This window comes from Apodemus sylvaticus, chromosome 7, assembly GCF_947179515.1.
Source record: "Apodemus sylvaticus chromosome 7, mApoSyl1.1, whole genome shotgun sequence".
Classification (NCBI taxonomy): Eukaryota; Metazoa; Chordata; class Mammalia; order Rodentia; family Muridae; genus Apodemus; species Apodemus sylvaticus.
In genome coordinates, this window is record NC_067478.1 from 44570434 (window position 1) to 44597244 (window position 26811).

Sequence of the window (26811 nt, forward strand, 5' to 3'; positions counted from 1 at the left end):
AATCTTGTTTTACTGGTGTGATGGGGTATCCAGGACATGTTGGTAGAGGAGAATTGGGTTCAGATGTTGCCATATTGCCTTGATTTCTGTTAGTGACGTTCCTGCGTTTGCCTTTTGCCATCTAGATCTCACTGGTGTTAGTTTATCTTGTCAGTGCTGGACTCACCAGTGCAAGCTGCCCCTTCCCAGTTGGCCTCTGGTGCACAGCTTACCTCCTGCACTGCTTGTAGACAGTGTGCTGCTGCCCAGGCTGTTCAGATCCCAAAGCAGGCACCCGAAGGCTCCCGCTGGGGCCCGCTGGATTCACTGGAGCACACTGACTTCTCCCAGCTGGCCGCCCGGAAGCCCAGCTAGCCACTTGCAGGACTTGGAGATGTAATGCTGCCGCCCAGACTGATCTGGATCCGGAAGCGGAGAGAGTAGAGCTAAGGGCTTCTGCCTGAGGCCTTGCCCCAGATTGTGTCTGTGGAGCAGATGGAGCCTGTGTGCACTCCCAGGGAGTGCCGACGGTGTATGCTACTGTGACCTCCCCTGAGTTCCGCTCACTCCGCTGGGCAGCCGATCTGCCAACCGGGCTATCGCACACAAGGTTAGCCTGGTCGCCCAGTCCCTGAGTCCAGGCAAAAGCCTGGGAGGCCAAGGTCCGAGCAAAGTTCCCCTACGGCTTTGACTGTTAATTGGGTTTGCCAGGTGACTAGGATGGCGGGCGTGTGCGCCCGCGCTCCCTGAAAGCGCCGGGAGAGTCTGCTTTGCTAACAATCACCTGGGCGGGTTGACTCACAGATGGCCCACCAAGCCGCCCAGTTCTTGGGGTCAGTCCTGTGCCTTTTGGGGCCTGGACCCCCGCTTTGTTAGCCTTAGGCTATGCCTGTTACAGGTCTGCCCGCCTGAGCTCTCTGTCGTCCTGCAGGCAAAATGGCGGCGGCGCGCTCGCAGGCCTGGGCAAAAAACCTCCTGGTTGGGTTGGCACCCCGATGGCCCCCCGACCCGCCCAGGGCCTGGGTGCAGGCCAACGCCCGTCGGGCTCAGACCACCGCGGTGTTGGCCTCGGATTATGTTTGTGTACCTCAGTCTGTCCGATTCCTGGAGTACGGAACCAAGATGGATCCTCCTCTCCTGACTGGTGGGAGGCCGAGTTCTGAAGTGGCCTCCGTGCAGGAAAGGCGCCGCACAACTGCAGCTGCTTGCTGTCCGGCTGGTCAGCGAAGGTCAGTGGTCGTGGGCGCAGGGCCTAACTGGACCCTGTGACGCCTTGGTTCCACTGCTGATGGCCCTTCAGCTGGAGCAGCCACTGCTGCCGCTGCTGCCGCCGCCGCCGCCGCCGCCCGGATTTGTCCTTTTGATGGTGTCCTTTGCCGTACAGAAACTTTGTAATTTTATGAGGTCCCATTTGTCAATTCTTGATCTGGAAATCAGTCTGGCGGTTCCTCCGAAAACTGGGCACCTCACTTCCAGAAGATCCTGCTATACCACTCCTGGGCATATACCCAGAGGATTCCCCACCATGTAATAAGGATACATGCTCTACTATGTTCATAGCAGCCCTATTTATAATTGCCAGATGCTTAGCCCAGGTATCCCTCAACAGAAGAGTGGATGCAAAAAATGTGGTATATCTACACAATGGAGTACTATTCAGCCATTAGAAACAATGAATTCATGAAATTCTTAGGCAAATGGATGGAGCTAGAGAACATCATACTAAGTGAAGTAACCCAGACTTAAAAGGTGACTCATGGTATGCACTCACTAATAAGCGGATATTAACCTAGAAAACTGGAATACCCCAAACATAATCCATATATCAAATGAGGTACAAGAAGAAAGGAGGAGTGGCCCCTTGTTCTGGAAAGACTCAGTGAAGAAGTATAGGGCAAAACCAGAACGGGGAAGTGGGAAGGGGTGGGTGGGAGGACAGGGGGAGAGAAAGGGGCTTATGGGACTTTCGGGGAGTGGGGGGGGCTAGAAAAGGGGAAAGCATTTGAAATGTAAATAAAAAATATATTGAATAAAAAAACCCCTGGAACTTAATAAACAGGAGTTTTTCACCCCCCCCCCCCCAAAAAAAAGCAACGAAAGGGACTCCTTTTGCCAGAACCAATTATTTTTCTTCTGCATGGAGTCTTCTAAGGAGGACACATCAGCTACACTTCACCTTGACCTTCATTGTTAGGACTAGATAAAACACTTTCTTAAGAAGAAACAATAGCAATAACCTCTTTCAGAGAAAGTGACTTGGAAAGCATACTGTGTGGAGTTGTCATCATTCCCAGTGTTCCATATGCAATATAGCTCCATCTATTCTCTCTTCCGGCCACGGACCAGGCCAGGGAGCCGGACCTAAGCTGGGCCCAGTATTCTCACTCTCAGAAATGTGAAGTCAGATAGACGAATGCTGAGTTTGTTTGTGGTGTGAAGCAAAGCCTTTCTTCAGTGAGCAGAGTGCAGGGTGATGAGTTACTTGAGAATCAGTCAGCAGAGGGACAGGAATGAAGGAAGGTGGCCTGCAGAGCGGAGGAGACATGGTGGGCCCAAGGGCTGGAGGAAGCAGAAAGGCTTCGTGGGAACTTTTTCATTACCAGGCTTAAAGTTCTTCATAAAAATGGATTCTTTAGAACAAATTCTACCTTCCTTAAACCAACATGAGTGGATTTCTGTGAATAAAAATGTGATGACTAAGCAGCAACGTGTGATCACCAGGACTTTAGCCTTAGTCACAGCTGACCCTCAAGCTCTAAGCTCGATTTAACAACTTGTTTTATGTCGCCTGAATCATAATCACCTTCACAGAAGACCCCCATATTGCACACTCCGCCCACGGACGGTGCTGAGTGGATCAAGATTTCTTCCGTCTGGGAACGGATGATGCAAAGGGTGACATCAACATCCTGCGAGAAGCTTGTGACAGAGGCACAGGCTCGCTCACAGACATCCCAGGAGGTAGAGTCCAGTTTCAATTTCACTTAATTCAATGAGAGTTATAATTACTAGTTTGTAAAACAACCACACTACACAGGTGAACCTAAGCTTAATTTCTGTAATTCAGAATTGAAGGCTGAGGGCATAAAGATAGCTCATCCCATACATAATCAGAGGTGAGCCTCCCTCTCAAAGTCCTGCTCTCTACTGCCTCCTCCCATCTCTCCTCCCTTGACAGTTAAAAACCAGGGACACGGAAAGATCTGGCAGTTTATCAGTCTGGCTAAGAACATGGGTGGTTGAGAACTGACCTTTGGCAGCACTCTTTTGCACTGAGGTAAAGTTTTCACTGACAAGATTTTTTTTTTAAAGCAATTAGTGCAGTCTTTTAACAAGACTATGGAACCAGATTTATCTCCTTCCCTTCCGGAGGAGGCATAAAGATGACAATGGAGGAGAAGCTGCATTGTGTCATTGGAATTGGGGAAGCAGGTAATGGTATGTTCTAGAAGTTAAGAAATGAGAGAAAGTTTTATGGGAGAAATGGGAGGAAGCCCCAGTCTGTGACAGAAAGAGAGGTGGGAGAAACAGGAAGAGGGACTGGGCCTGGTGAGAGGGAATTAGAGGTCATGGGAGGGGGGGGGGGTTGCTCTGCTAAACCTTCCAGGAGGCTGATTGCCTCACTGAGGCAAGGGATGAAAGGTAAACAAAAACACCTATCTACCTACCCTGTGGGAGTCCAGATACTGGCTGGCTCTCTCCAGAGGAGAGGGTAGAGCCACAGAGACAGGAAGGCCAAGTCCACACAAATAACCCCAAACCATGCCAGGCTCCATAGCTGTGCAGAGCTCAGCTGCCCACTACCCTGCAGAGGGAGACAAGGACATCTTCTGCCTCAGCCCCAAGGAGAGTCCTCTCACTACTGAAGCTATCTTAGAGGGCAAGGCTGGCTGCAAAATATTTGTTGAGAACAAAATAAAAGACGCAGACAAGTGAAGGGTGTGGTGGGGAGCAATGCCCCAAGAATCCAGAGACCGGAAGTATATGCTTCTTGGCTGAACTACTGGCCAAGGTCTAGAGTCTAGGCTTTCTGACATGGGCTATCTAAGAGAATGAGCTTCTTGGGGGGACACTGAAGATCTCCTGTGTGGCCCGATAGAGGGACGCCGTAAGTGGAGGTGGCAGGCAGCCTTGAGTGCTAGTGGAGCTGTTGAGCCCTGCTGATGGCATAGTCAGGCAGGTTTTGTTTGTTTGTTGTTTGTTTTCACATCAAGAATGGGGACTTTCTGAGAACCAGTGTACAAAGAGCCACAGAAGACCCCCACAGGCAACTTCCTCTAGGAGAACAGACCTGCCCAGGACAGACAACTCCAAGAAAGATGCACAAGCCAGTGAAGTGATTATGCTAATAAAGCCCGACAGCCTGAATTCGATCCCTGGAACCCACTTAATGGAAGGAAAAAAAATCTAACATCCACGAGCTGTTGTCCTTCGTTTTCCTCCTGAGGCACATGATTCCTCTCACCCCAGTTTAAATATACTTTTAAAAAAATCCATAGCATCCAGTCGGCTTAGAACAGTTAGCCTGTGGTGGAACACGTGCTGATGTCTGCCTTGGCTGCTTATTCTCCATCTCCTCAAATCCATCTCTACCCTGACCAACCCTGCGCCTAGAGGGCCTGGCATCTAGGGACAGAATCACCAGGCTCATGGCTTCCGTGCACAGGCAGGTTGGGCCAATGGGTAGCACCTGCAGCCTTGAGGAATCAGGAGGGAGGAGCCTCGGTAAGAGCCCTCTGCCCAGGCTGCTGGGCAACTCTCAACTGCCAGCTCTTCCCTCTTCCACGGTCCAGAAACCCCACCCACCCCGGCTTCAGGCCTTGGAGCCCCACCTTTCCATTCCAGTTCCTTTAACCTGCTTACATCCTTACCGAAGTCCCTCTACTATTCGATTAAAAACTGTGAATGTGACCTCCCCTTTATGCAGCGGCCCCAAATGATAAACATTTACATCTGAATAGAATGGCTTACACTTACATAGTCCTAAATTTAGTATTTGTAGAAGGTGAATTCTTTTCTTGAATTCTTCCTTCTGAGTTCAACTAGCAGAGTTCTTTTGGGTACATATGTGCCCACGAGGGAGAAAGAGTTTGAGAGAACTATTGTGTCATATTTCCTGTTTTTGAAGTAATCACATAGAAAAGATTTCCTAGTGCTAATGTTCATTGATGGCTTCTTTGAAGAACAGGAAAGCTATGCAATACTAATATTTGGCATTATTGGGTAAGTATACATTAGTAGGTACTTCATTATATGGGTAACAGACCTGCTCACAAATGAGTTATCTCTTACTGTGCATTGCTCATGGTATGTGCCCTAGCACAGCTGTGACCTGATGATTCCTTTACAAGGGAAATCATAAGTAATAACCATTGTGAGAACAAGAAATAGTAGTTATAATCGTAATATACATGTAATTTTGAACTGTGATTTTTCTACTTAAAGATGAATAGTGACCATGCTTTCCATGTTTCCACATACTTTTCATAATGATTACTTGCAAATTCTGCATTGTATCTAATCACATGACTGCACCATGAATCACAGACCACTACTGTTCCATTTTCTCCCAGGCAGTTTTTCCATAATCTATATGAAATTTTACTGCACATAAAATAACATGAAATAACCGAATAGGCATGAGTCCTGTCCTTAGGTGAGTATGATAGTTTGGATCTTAGTTTGCTCTAGGAATAAGCTGGCCCCTAAAGTAAAGAAGTCTCATGGAGATGTCACTTCTCAGAGAAAAGGAGTGGGAACCTATGGTGACCATCTGGTAACAGTTCCTGTGTGTGCGTGTGCTTGTGCATGTGTGTGTGCATGTGCGTGTACGTGTGTGTGTGTGTGTGTGTGTGTGTGAGAGAGAGAGAGAGAGAGAGAGATTCAATATAATAATTGACAAGTGACTTACATAGTCATGATAAATAACTCTATGAACAAATGCCAATGAGATTCTGGAGGAACCAATAGCTCACTATATGGAAGCCACTGATCTCCATGGAAAGCCAATGGATTCTTCTGTTCTGGAAAGTTCCACAAAATGCAATGAGAGAGAACTGGTGTCAGTCTGTGCAAGCAGCACAGGGGGCTGCTTCAAGGCTACAAATCATCCTTGTGGCAGGAGTGACATGAGGTGTCTGTCCTCTGTAGCTGCAGACAATGACCATATCCATAGGGAGGCAGGGCAAGAGGCAAGCATGAACTTGATACTTGTACTTACATGAAATTCCCCAAACAACTATGGAAAAACCCTTGAGGAGGTAGCCAGCCTTGGGGACAGATCTCACTGGGGAGAACTTTTGTAAGGCTAGCTAGCTGTTGAGACAGAATTATTTTAAAGTACTACTTATTAACTACCGATGGTGTCTTAAATTCTGGGTCTAGGAAGGCTGGGGAGATAAATTGTGCTTTTTAATTTTTGTACTAGGTGCTTTGAATACAGACCCTTCATTGTTCTCTAACTTTTTGAAATCTTTGTTTAAAAATAAAATAATTGGGGTGAGATCAAAAATTTAGTTCAGTGGAAGGAGCATAAACCTGAGTATATCCCAACTACATTAAAAAAAAATCATACTGGCAACATTAGAATTCTTAGTAAAACAAAATTTCCTAGGTGTCCAGTTAAGGTTAGTGACAGTGCTAAGGTCTCATGACTGCAGGAAAGGCCATTATGGAGTCACTAGATGTAGAAGTCAGGATTACACCACTAAAATTAGGGTAAGATACAACAAAAACCAAAACGAAAAAGTAAAAGAGAAACATTAACTTTAAAGTCCTCATTGGGGTTTTTGACTTCTAGTTTTCCTTCTCTTTGTTCCTTATTTCTGCAGCCTTATAATTCCAGTTTTCCATTTGAAAAACTCCAAGACTATGAATTTATTGCTACAAAAGCTCCGCTGACCCCCATCTGTGAGCTTACACTCTAAAGATTTGGTAACTGCTTTACAGTTCCGTTTTGGTTTCACAGTTACTAAGTTGGGTGCTTTATGATGTCCAAGGAGCTGGAATATTTGCCATTAACTCGGGATGTGGTGAGAAAATGTAGTGCTTTTTCCTGTGTTTTTCCTTGGGGAAGCATACCATTGTTTTTCTTTGTGCCTTGGGATGTGACTGAAGGTTTTAGCTGCAATGTCCACTTTAAAGGCTGTAAATTCTACATGAAGACACACACACTTCAATCTACAGATCTACTGATCCACCCCTTGCCTTATCTAACAAACCGAAACTGGTGTATAACATTTTCTTCTGTCTTTCTTTTCTCCAGACCTTCAGTATTTATGTCATTCCTAATTTTTTTAATGTTACTCTTTTGGAATATAAAGGATTTACCTAGCATGCCGTCACTGTGGCAAGTTCCTTGTGTAAATACGTACAATATATTTGTCTTTCTCGACGATTTTGATTAATATGAACTGGGTTGCCTTGCTAGCACTTCATGTTTTCCATGCTTAAATTTGTGAGTGTGTGTGTGTGTGTGTGTGTGTGTGCACGTTCCTTTGTGTGCATGCACATAAGCACAGAGGTCAACATGGGGCAGTCCCACACTCCACCCCCCACCCCACCTTATGTTTTGAGATAGTCTCTCACTGAACCTGGGGCTCTCTGAGATTCAATTAGCTTGGCTGGCCAAGACGCCTCGCCTCAGGCAGCCTCCTCTGTCTGCTTCCTCAAGGGTGGAATTTTTAGGAGCACACCAGCATGCCGGGAGTTTTCCAAAGGTACAGGCATCACACTTAGGTTTTCATACTTGCTGGCAAGCACGGTACCAGCTGAACCATCCCCGTAGCATTCTATGTCAAAGTTTTAACCTTTCCACATCAACTTGAACCGCCCTTAAATGGGTTTTGTTTCTGAACCCCACCTAAGTTTTCCTTGATTACCCAGCAGTCTATTCTATTCCAGCCACTGTCTGATTATCTTCCTTGGCCTTTCTTTATCCCTCACCCCACCTCTTCTTCTCATTGTGCTTTGTTTCATTGTTCTGGATCCTGATTGTGTTTTCTTATAGAGATTGTTGCTCCAGTAACTTTGCGTTTTAAACTATAACGCAGTACCTGGCTGTTGTTCAACACTATTCCTGAGACATGAAGAAATATCTACTTACCGCAGATAGGGAATCAACAGACCAAAATAAGGGTGCTGTAAAGGTCCAGTTTTGTGAAACAATGAGTTTTACTGGGGTTGCTTATAGGAGTAGAAAGAACACAGAGACATCACCAGTTATCCCAGCCTGGGTGACAGCTCATGAAGGCTAGAAACTCAGAGCATACTGTGCAACCTGCAGACATCTCTCTACAAGGAAGAGAGTACTTTTCCGAGTAATTCAGTTGGGCGGAGTACCTTCGAGGCTTGAGCGTCTTCTTGGTAGCTTGGATAGTCTGAGAGTGTCTCCTTGTAGTTCTTACTGTTCATGTATCCTTGGGGACAGAGAAACCTGGTGAATCTGGTCAGTTTCAGGGACTTCTGAAGCCTTGGAGTCATTTCTGTCCTGAACTGCACAGGTGTCCCTGCAAGTGAGAATGCTTTATATCCATGTAGAATATCCTATGTGTTAAGGAGCTTCCCTGAAGGATAGAATGTTTCATCTCCTTTGTACATCCTATGTCTTAACAAGCTTCCCAGAACACAGAGGGTGTTATTGTCAAGGAAACCGCCACCCAACACTGGCCCAGTCCACATAATTTAAATTAGTCCTCACTATAAATGTATGGAAAATTAATAAAGTAAAAAGTATGTAGTGATGTGGAAACTACACATACTGATTTCAATTTTATTAGTAGTTGTTTTTATTTTATTAAAAATGGATTTTTTTCCTTCCAAAATACTCTAGTTCTATGGTTCCCTCCTGATATTCCTTCCAGTCCCTCCATACTACTCAGCCATACAGATCCACTCCCTTTGTACAGGACATCTGAGTGATAATAGTCAAATATAACATAAAACAAAACAAAACTTATTGGAATAGGACAAAATGAAGAGAAGGGGCCAAAAACAAAGCAAAGCAAAACCCACATTTGCACACATAGGAATCCCATAAAACACAAAATTAGGAGCCATAATATACAAAGAACCTATAAGGTTTAAAAAAGAAAACAAAAGCCACACCCAACAAAGAACCTCCAAAGGTGTGGTTAGCTCCCTGTTGGCTACCTACTGCTGGGCATGCGGCTTAGCCCTCTCCTGGAGTACTTTGTTTCCCCACTAGGACTCCCTTATAGGATACTCATTGTTTCATTTGTAAGTGGTTATCAGTTGGAGCTGGCTTCTGGGTTAGGGGTGGGGGCCTGTCTCACTTCCTTCAGCCCCTGGGCCCTGTCTGGTGCAGCTCTCTGCAGGCCCTGTGCATGCTGCCACAGTCTCTGTGAGTTCATATGTGCATCAATTCTGCTGTGTTTAGAAGGCCTTGGGAAATGCAAATCAAAACAACCCTGAGATTTCACCTTACACCAGTCAGAATGGCTAAGACTAAAAACTCAGGAGACAGCAGGTGTTGGCGAGGATATGGAGAAAGAGGAACACTCCTCCACTGCTGGTGGGGTTGCAAACTGGTACAACCACTCTGGAAATCAGTCTGGCGGTTCCTTAGAAAACTGGGCACCTCACTTCGGAAAGATCCTGCTATACCACTCCTGGGCATATACCCAGAGGATTCCCCAGCATGTAATAAGGATATATGCTCTACTATGTTCATAGCAGCCCTATTTATAATTGCCAGATGCTAGAAAGAACCCAGGTATCCCTCAATGGAAGAATGGATGCAAAAAATGTGGTATATCTACACAATGGAGTACTATTCAGCCATTAGAAACAATGAATTCATGAAATTCTTAGGCAAATAGATGGAGCTGGAGAACATCATACTAAGTGAGGTAACCCAGTCTCAAAAGATGGTATGCACTCACTAATAAGTGGATATTAGCCTGGAAAACTGGAATACCCAAAACATAATCCACACATCAAATGAGGTACAAGAAAAACTGAGGAGTGGCCCCTGGTTCTGGAAAGACTCAGTGTAGCAGTATAGGGCAAAACCAGAACGGGGAAATGGGAAGGGGTAGGTGGGAAAACAGGGGGAGGGAAGGGGGCTTATGGGACTTTTGGGGAGTGGAGGGCCAGAAAAGGGAAATCATGTGAAATGTAAATAAAAAAATATATCGAATAAAAAAAATTAAAAAAAAAAAAAGAAGGCCTTGTTTCCCTGGTGTCGTCCTCCACCCCTATGACTCTTACGTCCTTGTCCTTTCAGTCACCTCTTCCACAGGGTTTCCTGAGCCCTGAGGAAAGAGATTTGATGGAAACATCCAGTTTAGGGCGGAGGGTTTCCAGGTCTCTAACTCTGAATAATATCTGTTGTGACTCTCCGTATTTACACCTATCTGCTGCAGGAGGAAGTCTCCCTGATGATGCTGGGCAAAGCCCTGGTCTATGAGAAAAGCAGGATGGCACTGGGGTCATTTGATTGCTTTGTTCCTTTAGTAGAGCAGTTGTATTTGGTTTTTCCCTGGGTCCCTAGCCTTCTATACACTGGTCTGGTCACCTAAGTTGCATATCAGTTTTGTAAAGCATTTATATTATATACCTTTAGTTTTTCAGATTATAATTACATAATTTTCCCCTTTTCTTCCCTCCAAACCCTCCCATATACCCCTCATTTCTCTCTTTCAAATTCAGGACCTCTCTTTTCCTTAACTTGTGTGTATGTGTGTGTGTGTGTGTGTGTGTAAGTTGGGTCTGGGTTCCACTCCACAACTCTACATTTTGACCTCTCTTTTCCTTAACTTGTGTGTGTGTGTGTGTGTGTGTGTGTGTGTGTGTGTAAGTTGGGTCTGGGTTCCACTCCACAACTCTACATTTTGATTGCTTGTCATTTTATTTTATAATAGTCTTCATCTGTTGCAAACAGAAGTTTCTTTGATAAGGGGTAAGGACTATCCTTATCACTGGGTAATTGGACAAATATTTAGAATATTTAGAATGTAGTTACAAAGGAGGTTTAATAAAGTGGCAGTTGTAAGCTATCCTCCAAGACCCATGACTTCACCATCCCTGAGTAGTTAGTTTCCTAGGTTTCCAGTACCAGGCATGATTTCCTTCTTGTTGAGCTGGTCTTAAGTCCAATTAGAGAGCTGTTGGTTACCACCAAGGTATGTGTGCCACTATCACACCCTTGGGGTTACTGTTTCATGATGGCTGTTGTGGGTCATAGGCATCACTGTTGTTTGTTTGCATGGTACCTTCTAGTTCCATGAAGGCTAGTCCTCAGGGAAGAGCCTTTCATGTCAGTTCCAGCTGAGAGGCCTCTGGGCCCAGTGTCTAAAATGCATGATGTCTTCAATAATAGGACGTATTTTCAAAGAGACTAGAGCAATTGGAACTATGGGAAGTTAAATTATCATATGTATCCATGCTTTTATAGGAAGATAGATTTATGAGCTTAGTATACAGTAGCAGGAGATTAGATTGGTACTCATTTGACACCCCAGCTGCCATCTTGACACTATTTCCCTAATTTGTAAGACACAGAACATTTGTTCTATATTTTTTTAAAAAATGCAGTTATATTGATGTCTTTGTTTTGAGCTGAAGTTTAATAATTAACTATTAAATGTTTGTCTTAGGAAGGATGTATTTACTGCTAGGCCCTGCAGGGCCAATAAGAACCGAGATGGATCATACTCAGAATCCATACTTAGTGTACAGATTATTCCCAGACTTGCCCTGTACTTCTTGTTTCTCAAAAGAAAGTTAAAGAAATCAAGTCCTAGTAACTAAGGAAAAGTTCTTAGAATATCAATAGATAGAAAAATTAGTAAAGACACTGTCACTAAATAACTAACAAAGAGGTTCATATAATCCTAAGTACCATCAACTGAAGAAATAACTTCAACTAGAGACATCATGTTCTCATAGGATGCAGACTGGCAAGATGTGGCTGACTGGCCCATATCCTGCTCTGCTGGACCAGGCACGTACATGAGCCCTACCCCTGAGCCTGCTGGGGGATGAAGAGAAGAGGCGAGGTCCAGACAGAGTTCTGGCATCTTAAACCCAGAATGTCCTGTTCAAAAGCCAACTGGACTCACTCTTTTCCAAGCTGTGGCTGACAACCTGCAACTTTTCCCATCCTATCTGCACAGGACTTTCTATTTTTAAGCCAAGGACAGGGCTCTGCTTCCCCCACACAAACTGCCAGCCCACTGCCCCGGGACTTGCGGTGAAGTGCCTTTGCTCTGCCTCCAAGTCAGTGACATCCGCCAGTTACCTTCTGCAGCCTTCCCCAACGGTTGGCAAAAAATAACTAGGGTGCAGCCTTTACAATTACAGTTCTAAAGAAAACTACATATTGGTAATTATAAGGAAATGCCTACTTTTCTAAGTGTTTACGGGCAATGGGAAACAGGAGAATCCAGACCTTTTCATGGACCTTTCCGCCAGAATCTGAATGAGAAAGTTCTTCAGGGACCAGGCAAGGGGAGGAGAGGCAAACTGCCCAATTGCCAAGAGCAGGCCAGTGTGATGGCTCTGCAGGGAATTCCTGTTTTCAGATCTTCTGGAACTTTGGTGAGGGGAAGAGAAGGCAGGGTGTCCCCTGCCAGGAGCATCAGGAAAGGCTCCACCTGGCAGAAGCAATCGCTGCATGCTAATATTTTTCTCTTCTTATCTACACAAGAATATAAATGAAAATTCAATTTGTTTTGCAAAGTCTTATTTAAAAACAACCCCCCCCCCAAAAAAAAACAGCAAAACAAAACAAAACCCTACAACTGCAGCTAGAGCTTAGCAATGTCATAAGGGGACCATGTCGTCCATCCCTGTGACTGAGAAGAGGCAGCACCAGGGCCCCTTCAGTCCCACTAGTCGGGAGGAGCCGGGTCCACCAGTAACCTTGTTGAACCAAGAGGGAGAGATGGAGAAAAACATTCCAAAAGTTACGCCAACACAAAACCATCTTGACCATAAAGAACTAAACCAAATACAACAAAGTGGAAAAATCAGCATTTCTAGAATAAATATTTTACTTTAACTCAAATTCAGTTAGCAAGTTAAGAACCCATTATTCTGCAATGCGAACCGTTTTTTACTATCTGAGGAAGAGGACACACAGAGTCTGAAGGCGATGTGACGTGGCTTTATTGAATACAACACCACCCGATATTTATAGTCATGAAACGGTCTTAAGATCGCTGCCCATGTGCTCCCTAAAGCATCACTCCCATGCACTCAATCCATTTATATTAACATGAGGAATTCGCGGCTCGTCAGCCAGTATCCATGATAGCGCGTTTCATAAAACTATATGTAAGTAGAAAGAAGTAGAAGGAAATATAAAAAGGTTTCAGAAAAAAATATTTCCATATCTAGTCATCATCTTCCTGGTTTTCTGTAAAAGAAATCAGTAACAGTTAGAAGCATTCTCAGTTCCTTCTGTGCTTACTTTCTTTAATAACATATTTAATTTTCACCACAGAAAAGCTATTTTATTCTTTTATCACGTTGTCGGCCTGAGTTTACACACTTTGCTTACATTTAAAATCAAAGGCACAACCTAAATGTAGAGACATAAAAACAATTTTCTTTTGAAGTATTTTAACATTAGCAAGAGAGGCATGTGGCCACATTTCCTTGCCTCTCCAGCACCCAGCCCATGGAGTGGGTCCTCAGAAGAAGATCTCCAATCTGCCCTGAGCTCCCACTGATGAGAGAAACCAATTTCAAGGGCATCAGAAATAGAGTCTCTGTACCTGCAGGGAGTGTGGCCAACAACCCTAACGGACACTTGTAATAATATTCTCAAACTGCAGCTGTTAGACAGTGGGGGCATAGTAACAGGAGAGGGCATGATTTGCATAAATGCTTTCTCTGGCCTTCTACAAGTTAGCTCTGTAACCCATGTACAGCATTTAGGAATTAAATCTCTCTGGATTGGCACAGGTGGAGTCTGTTGCCACCATGCTGAGTTTATTCTCTTTTATCTTCTGATGAAATCTTGGGTCCTCACAATGCATTATTATTACTTTTTTGGACAACTCAGATATTAAAATATAAAGCTTCCAATTTCATCTCATCATTTTGGAACGCTTTAAAAGCAGGGTGCCAGTACTGGCAATTTCTATATTAAAAACTTGAAAACCAAATAAAGCCAACACTATCTTAATGATATGCTTTTTTTTTTTTAATTCCTAGAACAGCACTGCTGACAGATTTGATAAGCCCAATTTAGGAAACACTATGAATAAATAGAATTTCTCATCCAATATTTATAAAACATTCATAAGCTGGGTGTGGCGGCACACGCCTGTGAATCCAGTACTCAGGAGGCAGAAGCAGGACAAAAGTTGGCTTAAGGCCTGCCTGAGCTTGCTTCAAAACAACACACACACACACACACACACACACACACACACCACACACACACACACACACCATTAAAATATTCACCTGTCAAAAAAGATTCTGGAAATAGCAGCAATGTTTGGGTTTTGATCTCTTTCTTTTTTTTTTTTTTAAGTAAACTTTTCTCTATACTTCTCTAGACTAAATAGGTTTTCTCCTAAAAAAATTAGTTTTTTTTCCTAGATAAAATGAAGATAAACGTCTGAATGTCATTCATCGTATTATAAACAACTGGTGCCTGAGTCAGTGATGTGTGAGAAACCCCTTTCGAACAACAGAGATTATGCTGCTACCCAAGCAATTTAAAACAGCCAGGGTGATGCATAGAAATGAAGGGGGAAGAAGGGACAAGAGTGGGAGAAAATGTATTTGATTGTTTAATGCTAGCACACTGCATCTATAAATCTTAATATCGTGGACACAATTTTACTGGATGTAAATATGCTAGCAGAAGCTTGAGCAGTTCTATGAAGGAGACACTTTGTTCTGAAAGTTACTGATAAACAGAACATAAGGCACTGGTGGCGCTGTTGATCCTGAGTAACAGGACACAAAAGGCACCCGCGCACATCAACACACTGGTAACACCTACCTCGGTCGTCAATAGTTGATCATCTTGCGAAGGGCATCGTAGCACTTCCATTTGTCTGGGATATAAAAGGGCTCAAAGATGTGAGGAAACGGGGTGTCATATCCACATACTCTAGATATCGGGGCCTCTAGGTTCAAGAAACATTCTTCCTACAGGGAAGGAGCAAAAATGGGTGACTTTAGCATGTTCCATTCACAGAAATGAAAATTTCCACTTAAAATAACTCACATATTTATGACACAATTACATCTACGGATTTTAAAATCTCTGGGTTAGCTGTTATTTAAGAGCAGGTATGAACAGCATGTTGGCGAGATCCCAACTTTCCCAACTTTCCCTGGAAGACTTTTGAATATCTGCACGTGCCTCTGTGGCCACCTTTATCTATTACCGGCACCAGTGAAGGATCTTATCAACCACACTTCTGCAGGCAGAAATGCCAAGCAAGACAACACAGCAAATGCTCATAGAACTTAACCCTACAGCTTGAAATTAGTGACGACGTAAGCTTTCTTCTCGTTCCCTGTATCTTTGTTTACATTTATTAAACGAATGTGTTGCCTTCCTAAGTTCATGCCTGGGATTCCGCTGTGCTTTAGCCGGGTATCGGGAATTGGACCGTGGTCATCACTCTCACAGCCAGGCTTCTGAAGATGCTGCTGGCTCGTGGCTACCACAGCCCAAGGCCACTGCCTGTCTGGTCTGTGCTGACCTCTCGGGTGTTAACCTGAGATGAAGTTGTCTCTTTTCATTGTCATTCCGGAACGGCACAGACAGATAACAGACGGAAGTTCTGCCCTGGGCACCCATGTTGATGATCTAAGCATGGCTTAAGGCAGTAGCCAGATATTTTGTCTCCCCATACAGCTCTGTAAGGGGAGGCATCCAATTAAAAAACATAAAATCTAAATTTTGGTAAAACAAACAATGCACAATTTTTTTAAGGGAAAACTGTTATATAAGATTGTTAAATTAAATATGAATAAAGTGTTAAACTGATAGAAGATATAACAAAATGAATCTGAAGAAAATAGCATTATTTTTTTTTTTACTATTCTCTGAACTATTTCCATACTGATTCAACTATTTCCATACTGATTTACTTCCCAAGGATTAGCTGAAGTCTAAATATTCTTACATGCCACAGTCTTTCTAAATTATCATTCGAATGAATATTTTATAGGGAGAGATCATGATACAGTATTCAATCTGCATCCATAGGGCAAACTTTTTTCATCAGTACAAGTGTAATAGGGACAGAAAAGCCATGCTGACCAGATCAGTAAACCTCAGAGAGCAAAATGGACATGTATAGCCCTCTCCTTGGTCCCATTAATCACAATGACTTACAGAACCAAACACCACCATGCCAGTGTTACACTTCCCAGCAACAGCCACAGAACTTCACCATACGAGCTCACAGAGCCATGGAAGCATTCCACCTCTAACAACCAAACTGGAAAACAGGCAGGGTGGAGGCACCTCCACTGTCTTCAATGCATCAGAAAATTTTAAAGAGGTTTAAACTGTCAATGTGGGATAAACTCAGTTACATGTTAGAGGGCTCAGCTGTCTTCCCATCTTCCTTGAATACCACTTTCTTTGTAAGCGAATTAGCTATGGACACAATGTACAGAAGATGGAAGACAAGACATTTCACTAAGTGACTTTGATTTTACCCTTGTAACCACTGACTTGGAAAGCCAATCTATCTCATTATCCTCAGTCTCTTTATTGTAGACAATATCCAACCTGATCACTGTCAAGCAGCTGTGCTCCTAACTCAAGGATGTGAACTTTGCCTTTTCCCCAAAGTCATATACATGTCTGCACCAGCAGAGAAAAACCAATCTACCACCCAGACACACCTGAACTAGAAACATCACCCTCCAAGGCTAGGAACAGCAAAAAGGGCAAGGGTTTCAGTTTATACTTTTTAAGATTTATTTTAGGCTCTGTGAGACAACACTGAATCTGTCTTCAAGTGACAATGAAAAAAAAATTAAAGAATCAAGTTTTGTCTGAATAAAAGTCCTCATTTTAGGTTACAGAAATTGATGGTTTTGTGTGTAGCTCTTTCTCCCCTCAGAAGCCAAGAATGAAAATTAAATAGGATAGAATTAAATGATTATATGCACAAGAATGTCTTCCACAATTCAGGGGTGAGAGTTCAAGGACGGTGAACAGAAGACCACGGATGGCGCTCTCAGTGTAATTAGCATGTGCCCCAGAGAGGTGATCCGAATTGAAATTCTAACTTTTTGCTAAATCAAAGACATTAACCAAGAACCATCAGTTATTTCTTCCACAGACATCAAGTGGAACATATTGTAAAACAATTGGAAATATGACGTCTGGATCAACCAAGCAGCTGTGCTCAAAGACCTGGTCTATATGCAAATTACCCACAGGGCTACACTCTTTTGAGCTCCACCCAAATAGCACAGCCTTGCTCAACATCAGGTTTTTCATAAGGAAGCCATATACACATATCAACAGATAAAGACAGATAGACAGACGGACATATGAATGCTCACACTCACATACACACTTTGGAAAAGAAATGTCTGAATCTCATTTTCAGATATACAAATATATGACATTAATCCTTCAAAACATCTCTCTCCACTATAACCACATAGCAGAAACAACCATGTGTGCTGAACTGTCAGGACAATCTAAACCAATTACATTTATCTATCTGTTCTCTTGGCTGCTTAAGTACAATCAGATGTTTTGCTTTACTTTACTTAGTTTGTTTTTGTTTTATTAGAGACACAGTCTTCCTGGGCAGCCTTGCACTCACTACACAGACCAGACTAACCTTGACCTCTTGGTAGTTCTACTGCTTCAGCTCACCCCCACCCCAAGTCAGCTCACCCCCACCCCAAGCCCCCAAGTGCTGAGATTACAGGTATGAGACACATTCCCAGCTTAAGCACATACTCATTTAAAAATTATATTTGCTGACATTTAGCTCAGAAATAGCAAGTGCATAGAATGAGGAATTAAGGAGTGGCCTGGCCTACAGAGTTGTATAGACGGTTTTATGTAGTGTCTAGGGCAGAGTCTAGCTAGTGTCTTTCTCCACAGAGAGAACAGGGAGGGTGAACTGCCTGTATCCAGCTCCAACATGATCCGGCACTACCATGACATCACTGGGTTCAATACACATCCACACAGGAGTCAAGAGAGGCTTTCTTCCAGGTACTTGGGGTCCAGCAAGAAGGATGAATGTGAACCCTGATGTCCTTACAGTGACAGCTGCAAACTGATGGCTCATGGGACATCACAGTCCCTCCAGAAAGCCCCATGTAACTCCAACATGGCACAGACATTTCCTTCTGCATGTGCTTTTGCAACTGTGAGGTCCCCCAAAAATATGTTAACAATACTCACATAGTACCAGGCTCTGTGCTCAATGAGTTATATGTTTTATCTCATTTTTATTTCATTTCATGAGTGAAGAGACAGACTGTTGAAATTGTCTGAGGTCAAAACCTGATGTGCCCGGGCAAGGAAGATCCAAACGTTGCTGCTAAAGTCTCTTCCTCAATCTCAGATTTATTACTTTTAAATTTTTATTAGAAGTGTATGGTGTGGTGGGGCGGGGGGGGGGGGGGGGGGGCGAAAGGCAGGGAGGGAGGGGCATCCTCAGGCCACAGAGTGTACCTAGAGTTCTGAGAACAACTTCTGGGAGGGAGTTTTCTCCACCCCCCAGGGGTTCTGGGAGTTGAACTCAAGTCATCTGGTTTGTTTAGCAAGTGCCTTCACCCCTGAGCCACCCAGCAGCTCTACTGTGTATTAGTTTTGAGAATGCCAATAGTAAGAATTAGGAATGTTTGCTTAAAAGATGACATGGAAGGCAGACTGGGTTATCACAGTTTTATAAAAGATCATTGAGCAGTGCAGGGGGTTGGGAGCAAACTTGGAAACCTTGTCCACATCATAAGAAGTGAGGAGGCCGTATAAGATGTGAGGCTGAAAGCAGACTGTGTACGATGGTAACACACACAAGGGCAGAAACAGATGCCCCAGGACCAGGAGCCTCTGAGCTACACTGAGGTCTGTGCAGGCACAGTTCCAGCTGTTTATACAGTAGCTATTTGGACTGCTCTGTGCACCACAGCCAGCAAGGGAGGCAAGCAGTATATAATAATTCCAAATCACCAAACCCATAGATGCAGGCAAAATACATCTTCATTTGCCTGATTTTTATAATATAACATTCTCTTCAATTTCCTTGTTATGCTTTTGGAAAGCAAAGGTCATGAGATCAGAAGAGACAAAGTTTTTTTTTTTTTAATGCAGTGAAAAGAAAAACAATTGTAAGTGCATAGAATCAGACCCCTTACAGTTAAAGATAAATGAAATATTACCAAGATTTTAGCTATCCTACATTTAAGTCTCTGTTTTACTAGAAGTAACTTTAATTGCTTGAATGCGTTTCTTAAAGGTCACATATTGGAAACTTTCTTAGTTCCCTAGGTCAGTGATACTTGGACATGGAAGTTTGGGAAGCAGATATGGATTAGATGAAGTCGTGAAGATTGACCCCATCATGGCCCTGTGAGGGCAGCAGTGGCTGGAGAAAAAGATCAAATGTAGCCTCCAGAAGGAGTCACCCCATCTATTCTCTATAAATTAACCAGTTTCAGGTATTTTTTAACAGAAATAGAAAATAGTCAAGAGAGTAAAATACACTAACATTAATGTGTATGTTATATGTATGTGTGTGTGTATATATATATATATATAATTATATAATTTATATATATTTGTATAATTGCATGTTAGGGCTTTCATGGAATCCCTCAAGATCTTACAAATGCATAACATTTTACCCCATTAAAAAATTAAGTTCATCAGCTATAATCTCCCTGTTTCATGTGATAGTGGTCTATCACTGAAAACATTTAGTTCACCATTCCAGAACACTGTGGCTCCAGCAGCCCTCACCAAATCTTCATGTTGTTTTATGGTAAGGTTGCATAATATAATTGGCACAGCATGGAATCTGGAATTGCATCTGAAGAGAATCTTTACTCTAGGGTGATTTCATCTCTCCAAAGTCTCCATATGCAACAACAAAGCTGAAATCACTATTTCACATTATGATCGCTTTTCTGCCATTCTGCAGCTTTTGTCCAGTTACCTCTTTAGATGCACAGTAACATATGATAAGTTGCTGGTTTTCATGGCTGACACGTCAGAATGTTTAAAGATCACAGGGTTTTTATTTTCTTCTTGAGATTTTCCAAGTTAAAGGAGTCCCTTATCTATAGAAAAGCAGGTATTTGAAACAGCGGGCCAACTCATCGAAGAAAGATTCAGCTATGCCAACTGTCAAACCTGAGTTATGGCATCCGTAATATAGCACACAGCCCAGCAGCTCCTTACGAAGCCTTAAAACACATAAGAAATCACCCCCAGTACATCAGCCGCTCCGTGAAGGAGGGTGGAGGAGGCAGAGCAGGACCACTGAGCAGGCTGCACTCAGTCAGAGTCTGGTGTTGCCCCCTGGTGGGGCGCACAGGTCCTGAGCTAGGCAGGAGAAAGTACAGGGAGACAGGTAAATCAAAACCTCACAATGGTTAAAGTATCTAGCATATCAAAAGAATGTCTTTTCCACATGCTGAGCCCACGGAAAAGTGATGTGTCAACACACAGAAGATTGTGAGTGGAGTCCCGAGGGTTAGTGGATGCCACGAGGGCTGCACCTTTGGAAAACGGGTCAAGAAAACCGTACCGTAACATTTGGTATGCCTTTAAAAACAACCATTTGTTTTTTGTTTGTTTCTTATTTTATGTTTTACTTCAAGGACATTCCCAGCTCATATTTCTTTCTAAGAGGAACTCTGGAATAATGTGTAGTCAGTTCTTCTAGTGACAGAAATTTGGATGCAGTCCACTGTGCAAGACTCCACGCCATCACGAGCTGAGAGCTGTGAGGTCAAGTTCAAAGTCTGAATCAAAAACCTTATTAAGTCTTTCCTATGCTTTTTCATACGTGGTATGCTGGTGCTGACTAGAAAAAAAATGATAAACAATTAATTATTAACTAATCTTTCTGGGCGCTCAATGGTATCTGAGGAAAGCAGAAACAATAGGAACACCTTGTAAGTCAAATAGACAAGTGTCCATTATAGGATCTAATAAATCAGGCTTTTGTGTTTTAACAAGGAGAAAAATCCACAACCTAATTCCAAGGTGAAAGACAGATTTCATTCTAATTGGCTTTGCTAACAAAACAGTCTAGTATTGATAGCCCTTTGATGGTATCCATGCCACTGTAATGATTTGAACTATAGACTGTATCTTATGTGAGGATGGGCATAGATTCAGTTGCAGCAGTGAATAAGGCAGACGGACCAAAGAGTTATCATCTATTTCAAGGAGTATATTCTGAAACAGTGTGATGCTATTTGTCAGTGTACTGGCATTTATAGTTATATCCTAATATAATTTAGTCATCATTAATTTACTGATAAGCAAAACCACAGATGTCCTTCTATATAAAGATAGTTGTCCAGGGTTCATAACTGGAAGTCCAAGCGTTAAATACTAAAAACACAAGAAAGACTAAACTCATTTTCCAAAATGACATGGAGCAGATAGCTTGAAAGTCCATGAACCTTATATTAATCTCACTTATGTAAGGCTAGACATCACCCTGCCTCCAAATATTATCACAGAATATTTGTTTTAAATCTGCCATGAAAACTTGCCCACAGTCAAAACATGAGTTTCTGCAAATGAGAAAGAGTGACTCGGACATCTTGACTCACACTTTCTCAGCACATGAGTCACAGAGACCTGCTGAGGGCCGTGTGCCAGCAACTGCAGGTCACCGAGCTAAATAAATACAACGTCACCGATGTATGCAATTACGTTCACCCAAGCTAATGCTTTAAGCACTATGTATCACACTCTTAAAGCAGAGCTTAGACTGTATGTGTATTATTATGTGCCAGTTTTCCATGGGATTCGATATATAAATCATTCTTCAGTAGTCAGGGTTCCCACCCAAACCCCCAAGTCAACAGGATACCCTCCAAACCTACATGTATACTGTGTTGTCTCAATACTATGCACATGGGATGCAGACCACTAACACCCATATAACTAAACAATATCATTATATTCAATGAATAATAGAATTTTATCCAGAGTTATAAAAAAGCTTTATTACTGTTAAAGTCAAACTTTCTCAGCAAATTTCAAAGTGTAAAAATCATAGTGTTAACTAAATTCAAATCTGAGGTCTCTATTATACAAGTTCTTAGACACATCTTCAATGCCTGTTGTTAAGACCCCATTTCTTTATCATTGATGCAAATCCCTAGCAAGTTGATAGGAAAAATTTTAACAATTCTTGAGCTACTTAAAGAAAGAACTGAATATCAAATTAACGTTTTTTATTTAAATTCTGATTAAATATATTTACTTAAATTCCAACTCTATTTTAAAAATGAGAGTTATTTTCTGAAGTTGGAAACAAACACCATTTCTGATATTCCTGGGTTTCCCTGGATACAGCCAAGCTATCTAACACCTAGTTGGAGATAACATTAAATAAGAAAAAAAAGAAGGAAAGAAGGAAGGAAGGAAGGAAGGAAGGAAGGAAGGAAGGAAGGAAAGAAAGAAAGAAAGAAAGAAAGAAAGAAAGAAAGAAAGAAAGAAAGAAAGAAAGAAAGAAAGAAAGAAAGAAAGAAAGAAGAAAAATTTCATGGTCCAGTGTCACAGCATGCTACAATACTAATATCTTAATACAAAAATCTCAACGACTCTTGACATATTGCCTAAAGAAACTGAAGTAGCACAAATTTTAAAACCAAAATTTAGTATTAAATCAATGCCTCATACTAATCCAAAATTGTTGTAAGTTAGAGATTAGATTCTAGCTTTACTAAGCTAGTTTTCTAAATTTTGCTATTTTATAATAACAGCTGATGAAAAGAAAATAAGGTTAACTCATAACTCACTTTCATTTATAATGTAGCTAAAAGGAATATTTTTAAAACATGGCACTATACTGTGATGATCTAGGGACCCATAAATTTTAAAATATTAGTTGATTTTAATTTTCATGAATTCTAAATTAGGCATCAGAAACATAAAACCTAGCACCACACCAGTACCACTTTGGTTTCCCAGGTAAAACCTGCAAAGATTTTTATCCTACTTTAGACTTGCCCCTTATTGTGAACTATGACCTGAGATGCCCACCATTTTCAATAAATGGTAGAGTAAGGAAAAAAAATGACTTAAAATTAATTTCCTTGTTAAACCTTCCTACAGCGCATTTACTAATGACAACTGGACTCTGAAGGGCTTTTGGGCTTCATAATTTTGCAGTCCGAGGCTGAGACTCCTCGGAGATAAAGTATGTGCAATTTGACATGTAGAACGCACTGGGACACAATGCTTTTGTTAAAATATGTTATATGCAGGAAAGTGGGGGAAGGCAAGGATCTCAAATTTCCACAGACGCCGAAGCTTCTCAAATTTTACAGTTCAAATTCTTCCTATAGAAAAGAGCACGGGCTGAGACGGCAGCGGCACTGGAAGGCGAAATTTCCTTAGGATGCAGACACATAATGATAAACATAAGCCGGCAACAGCTCGGGGGTCCCCTCAGGAGCAAACAGCTCTGTTCTCGATAAGGTAGGATTTCCGGTGTACTTGTCACCGACAAATTAAAATCCTCCTGAAAAGTGACTTCGGGTGATCGCAAAAAGTCCTGTTTCTGCATGTTTTCTCATAAAATACTTGGGGCCGCAGTCTACCCACCCCAGATGTTCAAAAGTCAGATGTCAGGCATCGACCCAGCTAAGGCGACCTTTGTCTCCTGGCGGGGAGATGCACTGTTTTCTGCTTTGAGCTGCTGAGTTAGTGAGTGGTGGGCACTCTCTGCAACCTGTTCTTAAGTTTCAAACCTAACCATAAACTGAAACTAAAAAGAACAGATGGGGCCCTCTCAAACTGGTCCTATCTTTCTAATGAAAAAACAAAAACAAGAAACTGAATTTTTAAAAAGGTAGCTAAAATATTTGTTATTTCAAAACTTAGTATTGCAAAATTATCAAGGTTTATCCTTCCCTTTAAACTTGTTAGATTTATGTGTTGTTGTTTGTGTTTAAAAAGAATACTAAAGCAGCTTGCTAACTACACATAAACACACACACACACACACACACACACACACACACCAGGCAAAGGGGAGAGTGAGCACTTTACTATATATGCATGATGCCGACAGACAATGTCGATGTCTTATGAAATGAAACACTTTTCTAAAAAGCTCATTCTCGGTGCCATGGCAACGTAACCGTTCAAGTTTGATTTGAGTGACTCTATCAGGCCGAGTTGTTCCGCTGTTTGACGCTGGCCACTAGATAGATGGCTTCAATTTTAACCGTAAAAGCCCAGCAGAAATAAATGTTACACGTTGTTCTCAATCATTTGGCAGATGTCTGGTCAGAAATGTGATGCTGTTGTTTGCTGCTATTCATAAAGTTTAGTCACTGAATAAATTAAGCCCGTGTTAGGGAAGTGTGACGGAAGCTGGAAAGGGGCAGGTGAAAACCCCCATCATTCAGATGTATGTCTGCGCCCTCAAGCCAGTAGCCTGCTGGTGAAAATAAATAAATAAATCCAGCCGTTGCAGTGACTGCTAGTATCAAATAAAACTCAAATAAAAAAAATAAAATAAAATAAAAGGCAGAATCCAAAGTACATTTTTCTCTCTAGTGACGTTTCTGCCCTTAAAATTGGTTATTTTTGACAAAAATTCCTGTTTCACGTTGAATGTCTATGAATTTGCAAACAGTTTCCTGTGTTTCAGAACTCAGGGGGTGGCTCAAATCCATGGGTTTTTCTGTACTCCTGTGATTGAGAAAATTGGTGCTAATAAGACCATTTCCGCTCTTCACGCAGCCTTAGCACAGCTATACTATGTGCTCAGTGCAGATAAACTTCCAACGAAGAGGCTAAAACCCACAGATTTATCAGAGGGGTGGCTGGTGGCTGACATCTGGCTCTTAATACTTTATTATAGTTAAGTGTAGAAAGGTCTGACGAAAGACACCCTGAGCAAGGAGCTTGAGGTGAGCTACACAAACAGTAGTGATATAAGAGGTAATATTCATGTGTTTATTTAGATGGATCAGAACTTTTTTTTATTCTTTTAAATCCTTGTCTTCTAGGGACTGATTTCCATAAATTAAATCTGAACCTCCAATGAAGAATCTGTAGCTAAGGCAGAAAGTACTGAATAATCCCCGAGTCCCCCACCAGAGGCCACAGAGGTTCACATTACTGGTCATTATGTCACGGCTAATGATGTACCTAAGCATAAATGGCCTCAATTTCCCATACACTTAACACATGCAAGGAACAGCCAGAAAAACAACAAGGAGAAATACAGGGGGAGGGGGGATGAAGCTGTCCATTTCCCTATGAGTTCCAGGAAGGGGCAGCAGACACGCTCCTAACCCAGCCTAAACAATAACTAAACAGATCGTCCTATTTGATAACGAATTAGCATTAACTGTCTATATAGCCTGGCTCAATCCTTTTAACATCTCTGTAGTGGTGACAAGTGAGTCCTGAGAGGCAGGGGAAAGAGCCAACTCACACAGGTACACACACATCTGCCAACCTAGACCTGTGGGGTTCACCGGACACAGGTGCAAGGTGCATCTTGAAAGACTAGAGTCTCTGTACTCAAAGACTTGCTGGGATCCAAGGTGATTCTGTAGTTACTGTTACTACTGCACCTGTGAACAGGAGCCATTTGTTTTTCTCAAGGCTAATTGAGACTTTGTTTTTTGGTTTAAAAAAAAAAAAAAAACAACTCTCACAAGCAGCAGAAGAATTGGAGCCTGTAGTGGGGAAGACTGCTCAGACCATGGGGACTGGACAGCCTTCTTTAATCAGAATCACAGCAAGTGGGTTTGCAGGCTTGATGATTTTTTTTTCTTTTGAAGCAGCTTCCTGAGATGTGTGTGTGGTGTGCATGGGAGGAATTTGTTTCTAGTTAACCCTGAGCAGCTTGCTTTCGTGCGAGTATGTGACTGTGAGACAGCACTTGTTTCCAGCTCACGGCTGTCTGCATAAGTTTGACGGTTTCTATAGTGAGTTTCAAATCACAAAGCACTTCAGAAGAAAAGGAAACCAGCCCCCTTTCATTTATTTCTTTATTTATGAGATAGTCTAGATGAATGTATCTAAGTTTTTTGATTAAATATTACAACTTTTTGAGAGGCTGGCGAAATACTTTAAATACACATAGTTTGCAAGTCTTAGTCTGGCTTTGCCTTAAATTGGGGAATAAAATTTAATCTCCTTACAGTAAATATTTTATAGTTGTTCTATACACTTGACTGAATTTTTTTAAGGACTCTACCACCAAAGAATAATATCTGTAAAGTATTTAAATTAATGGTTTTTGAGAATTAAATTAAGTCCTCTTTTTTTTTTAAAAAAAAATCAATCAAAACAAGAGGCTATAGGGCAAGCCACTGAAATTACAATCATGAATTCAGTATAAACTTAATTCAGCAGCACAGGGTCCATCTCAGAGCACATACACCAGCCCCAATCCATGCTTATTCACACAACCGACACTGGGTGCTTATTAAGGAGCTGTGGGCTCCCCTTAGCAGTGGAAAAGGAGCTGAACATGTATGTAAGTTCCTACAAGTGGACACTGCCGTGTACAGACGGAGCTGCACGGGGCAAACAAATCCTAGCTGTCTGAGGCACACATTCCAGTCACTCTCGGAAAAGTTTCACTTTTAAAAGCACATGTGTCTGCTTTCTGACTCTGTCTCTCTGTCTGT

The 26811-nt window shown here is 42.2% G+C and overlaps 1 protein-coding gene across 1 annotated transcript in view; it reads right to left on the reverse strand.

Annotated features, from left to right (window-relative positions):
• Nucleotides 1-13088: 13088 nt before the first annotated feature.
• The window catches only part of Bckdhb (branched chain keto acid dehydrogenase E1 subunit beta), a 188072-nt gene continuing 174349 nt past the window's right edge, over nt 13089-26811 (reverse strand). Inside the window, exons 10-11 of the mRNA XM_052187725.1 lie at nt 14966-15114; nt 13089-13360 (exon numbers count right to left, since the gene is read on the reverse strand). Coding sequence (XP_052043685.1) covers nt 14974-15114 — 141 coding nt within the window. The 3' untranslated portion in view covers nt 13089-13360; nt 14966-14973. The remainder of the gene's footprint in view (nt 13361-14965; nt 15115-26811) is intronic.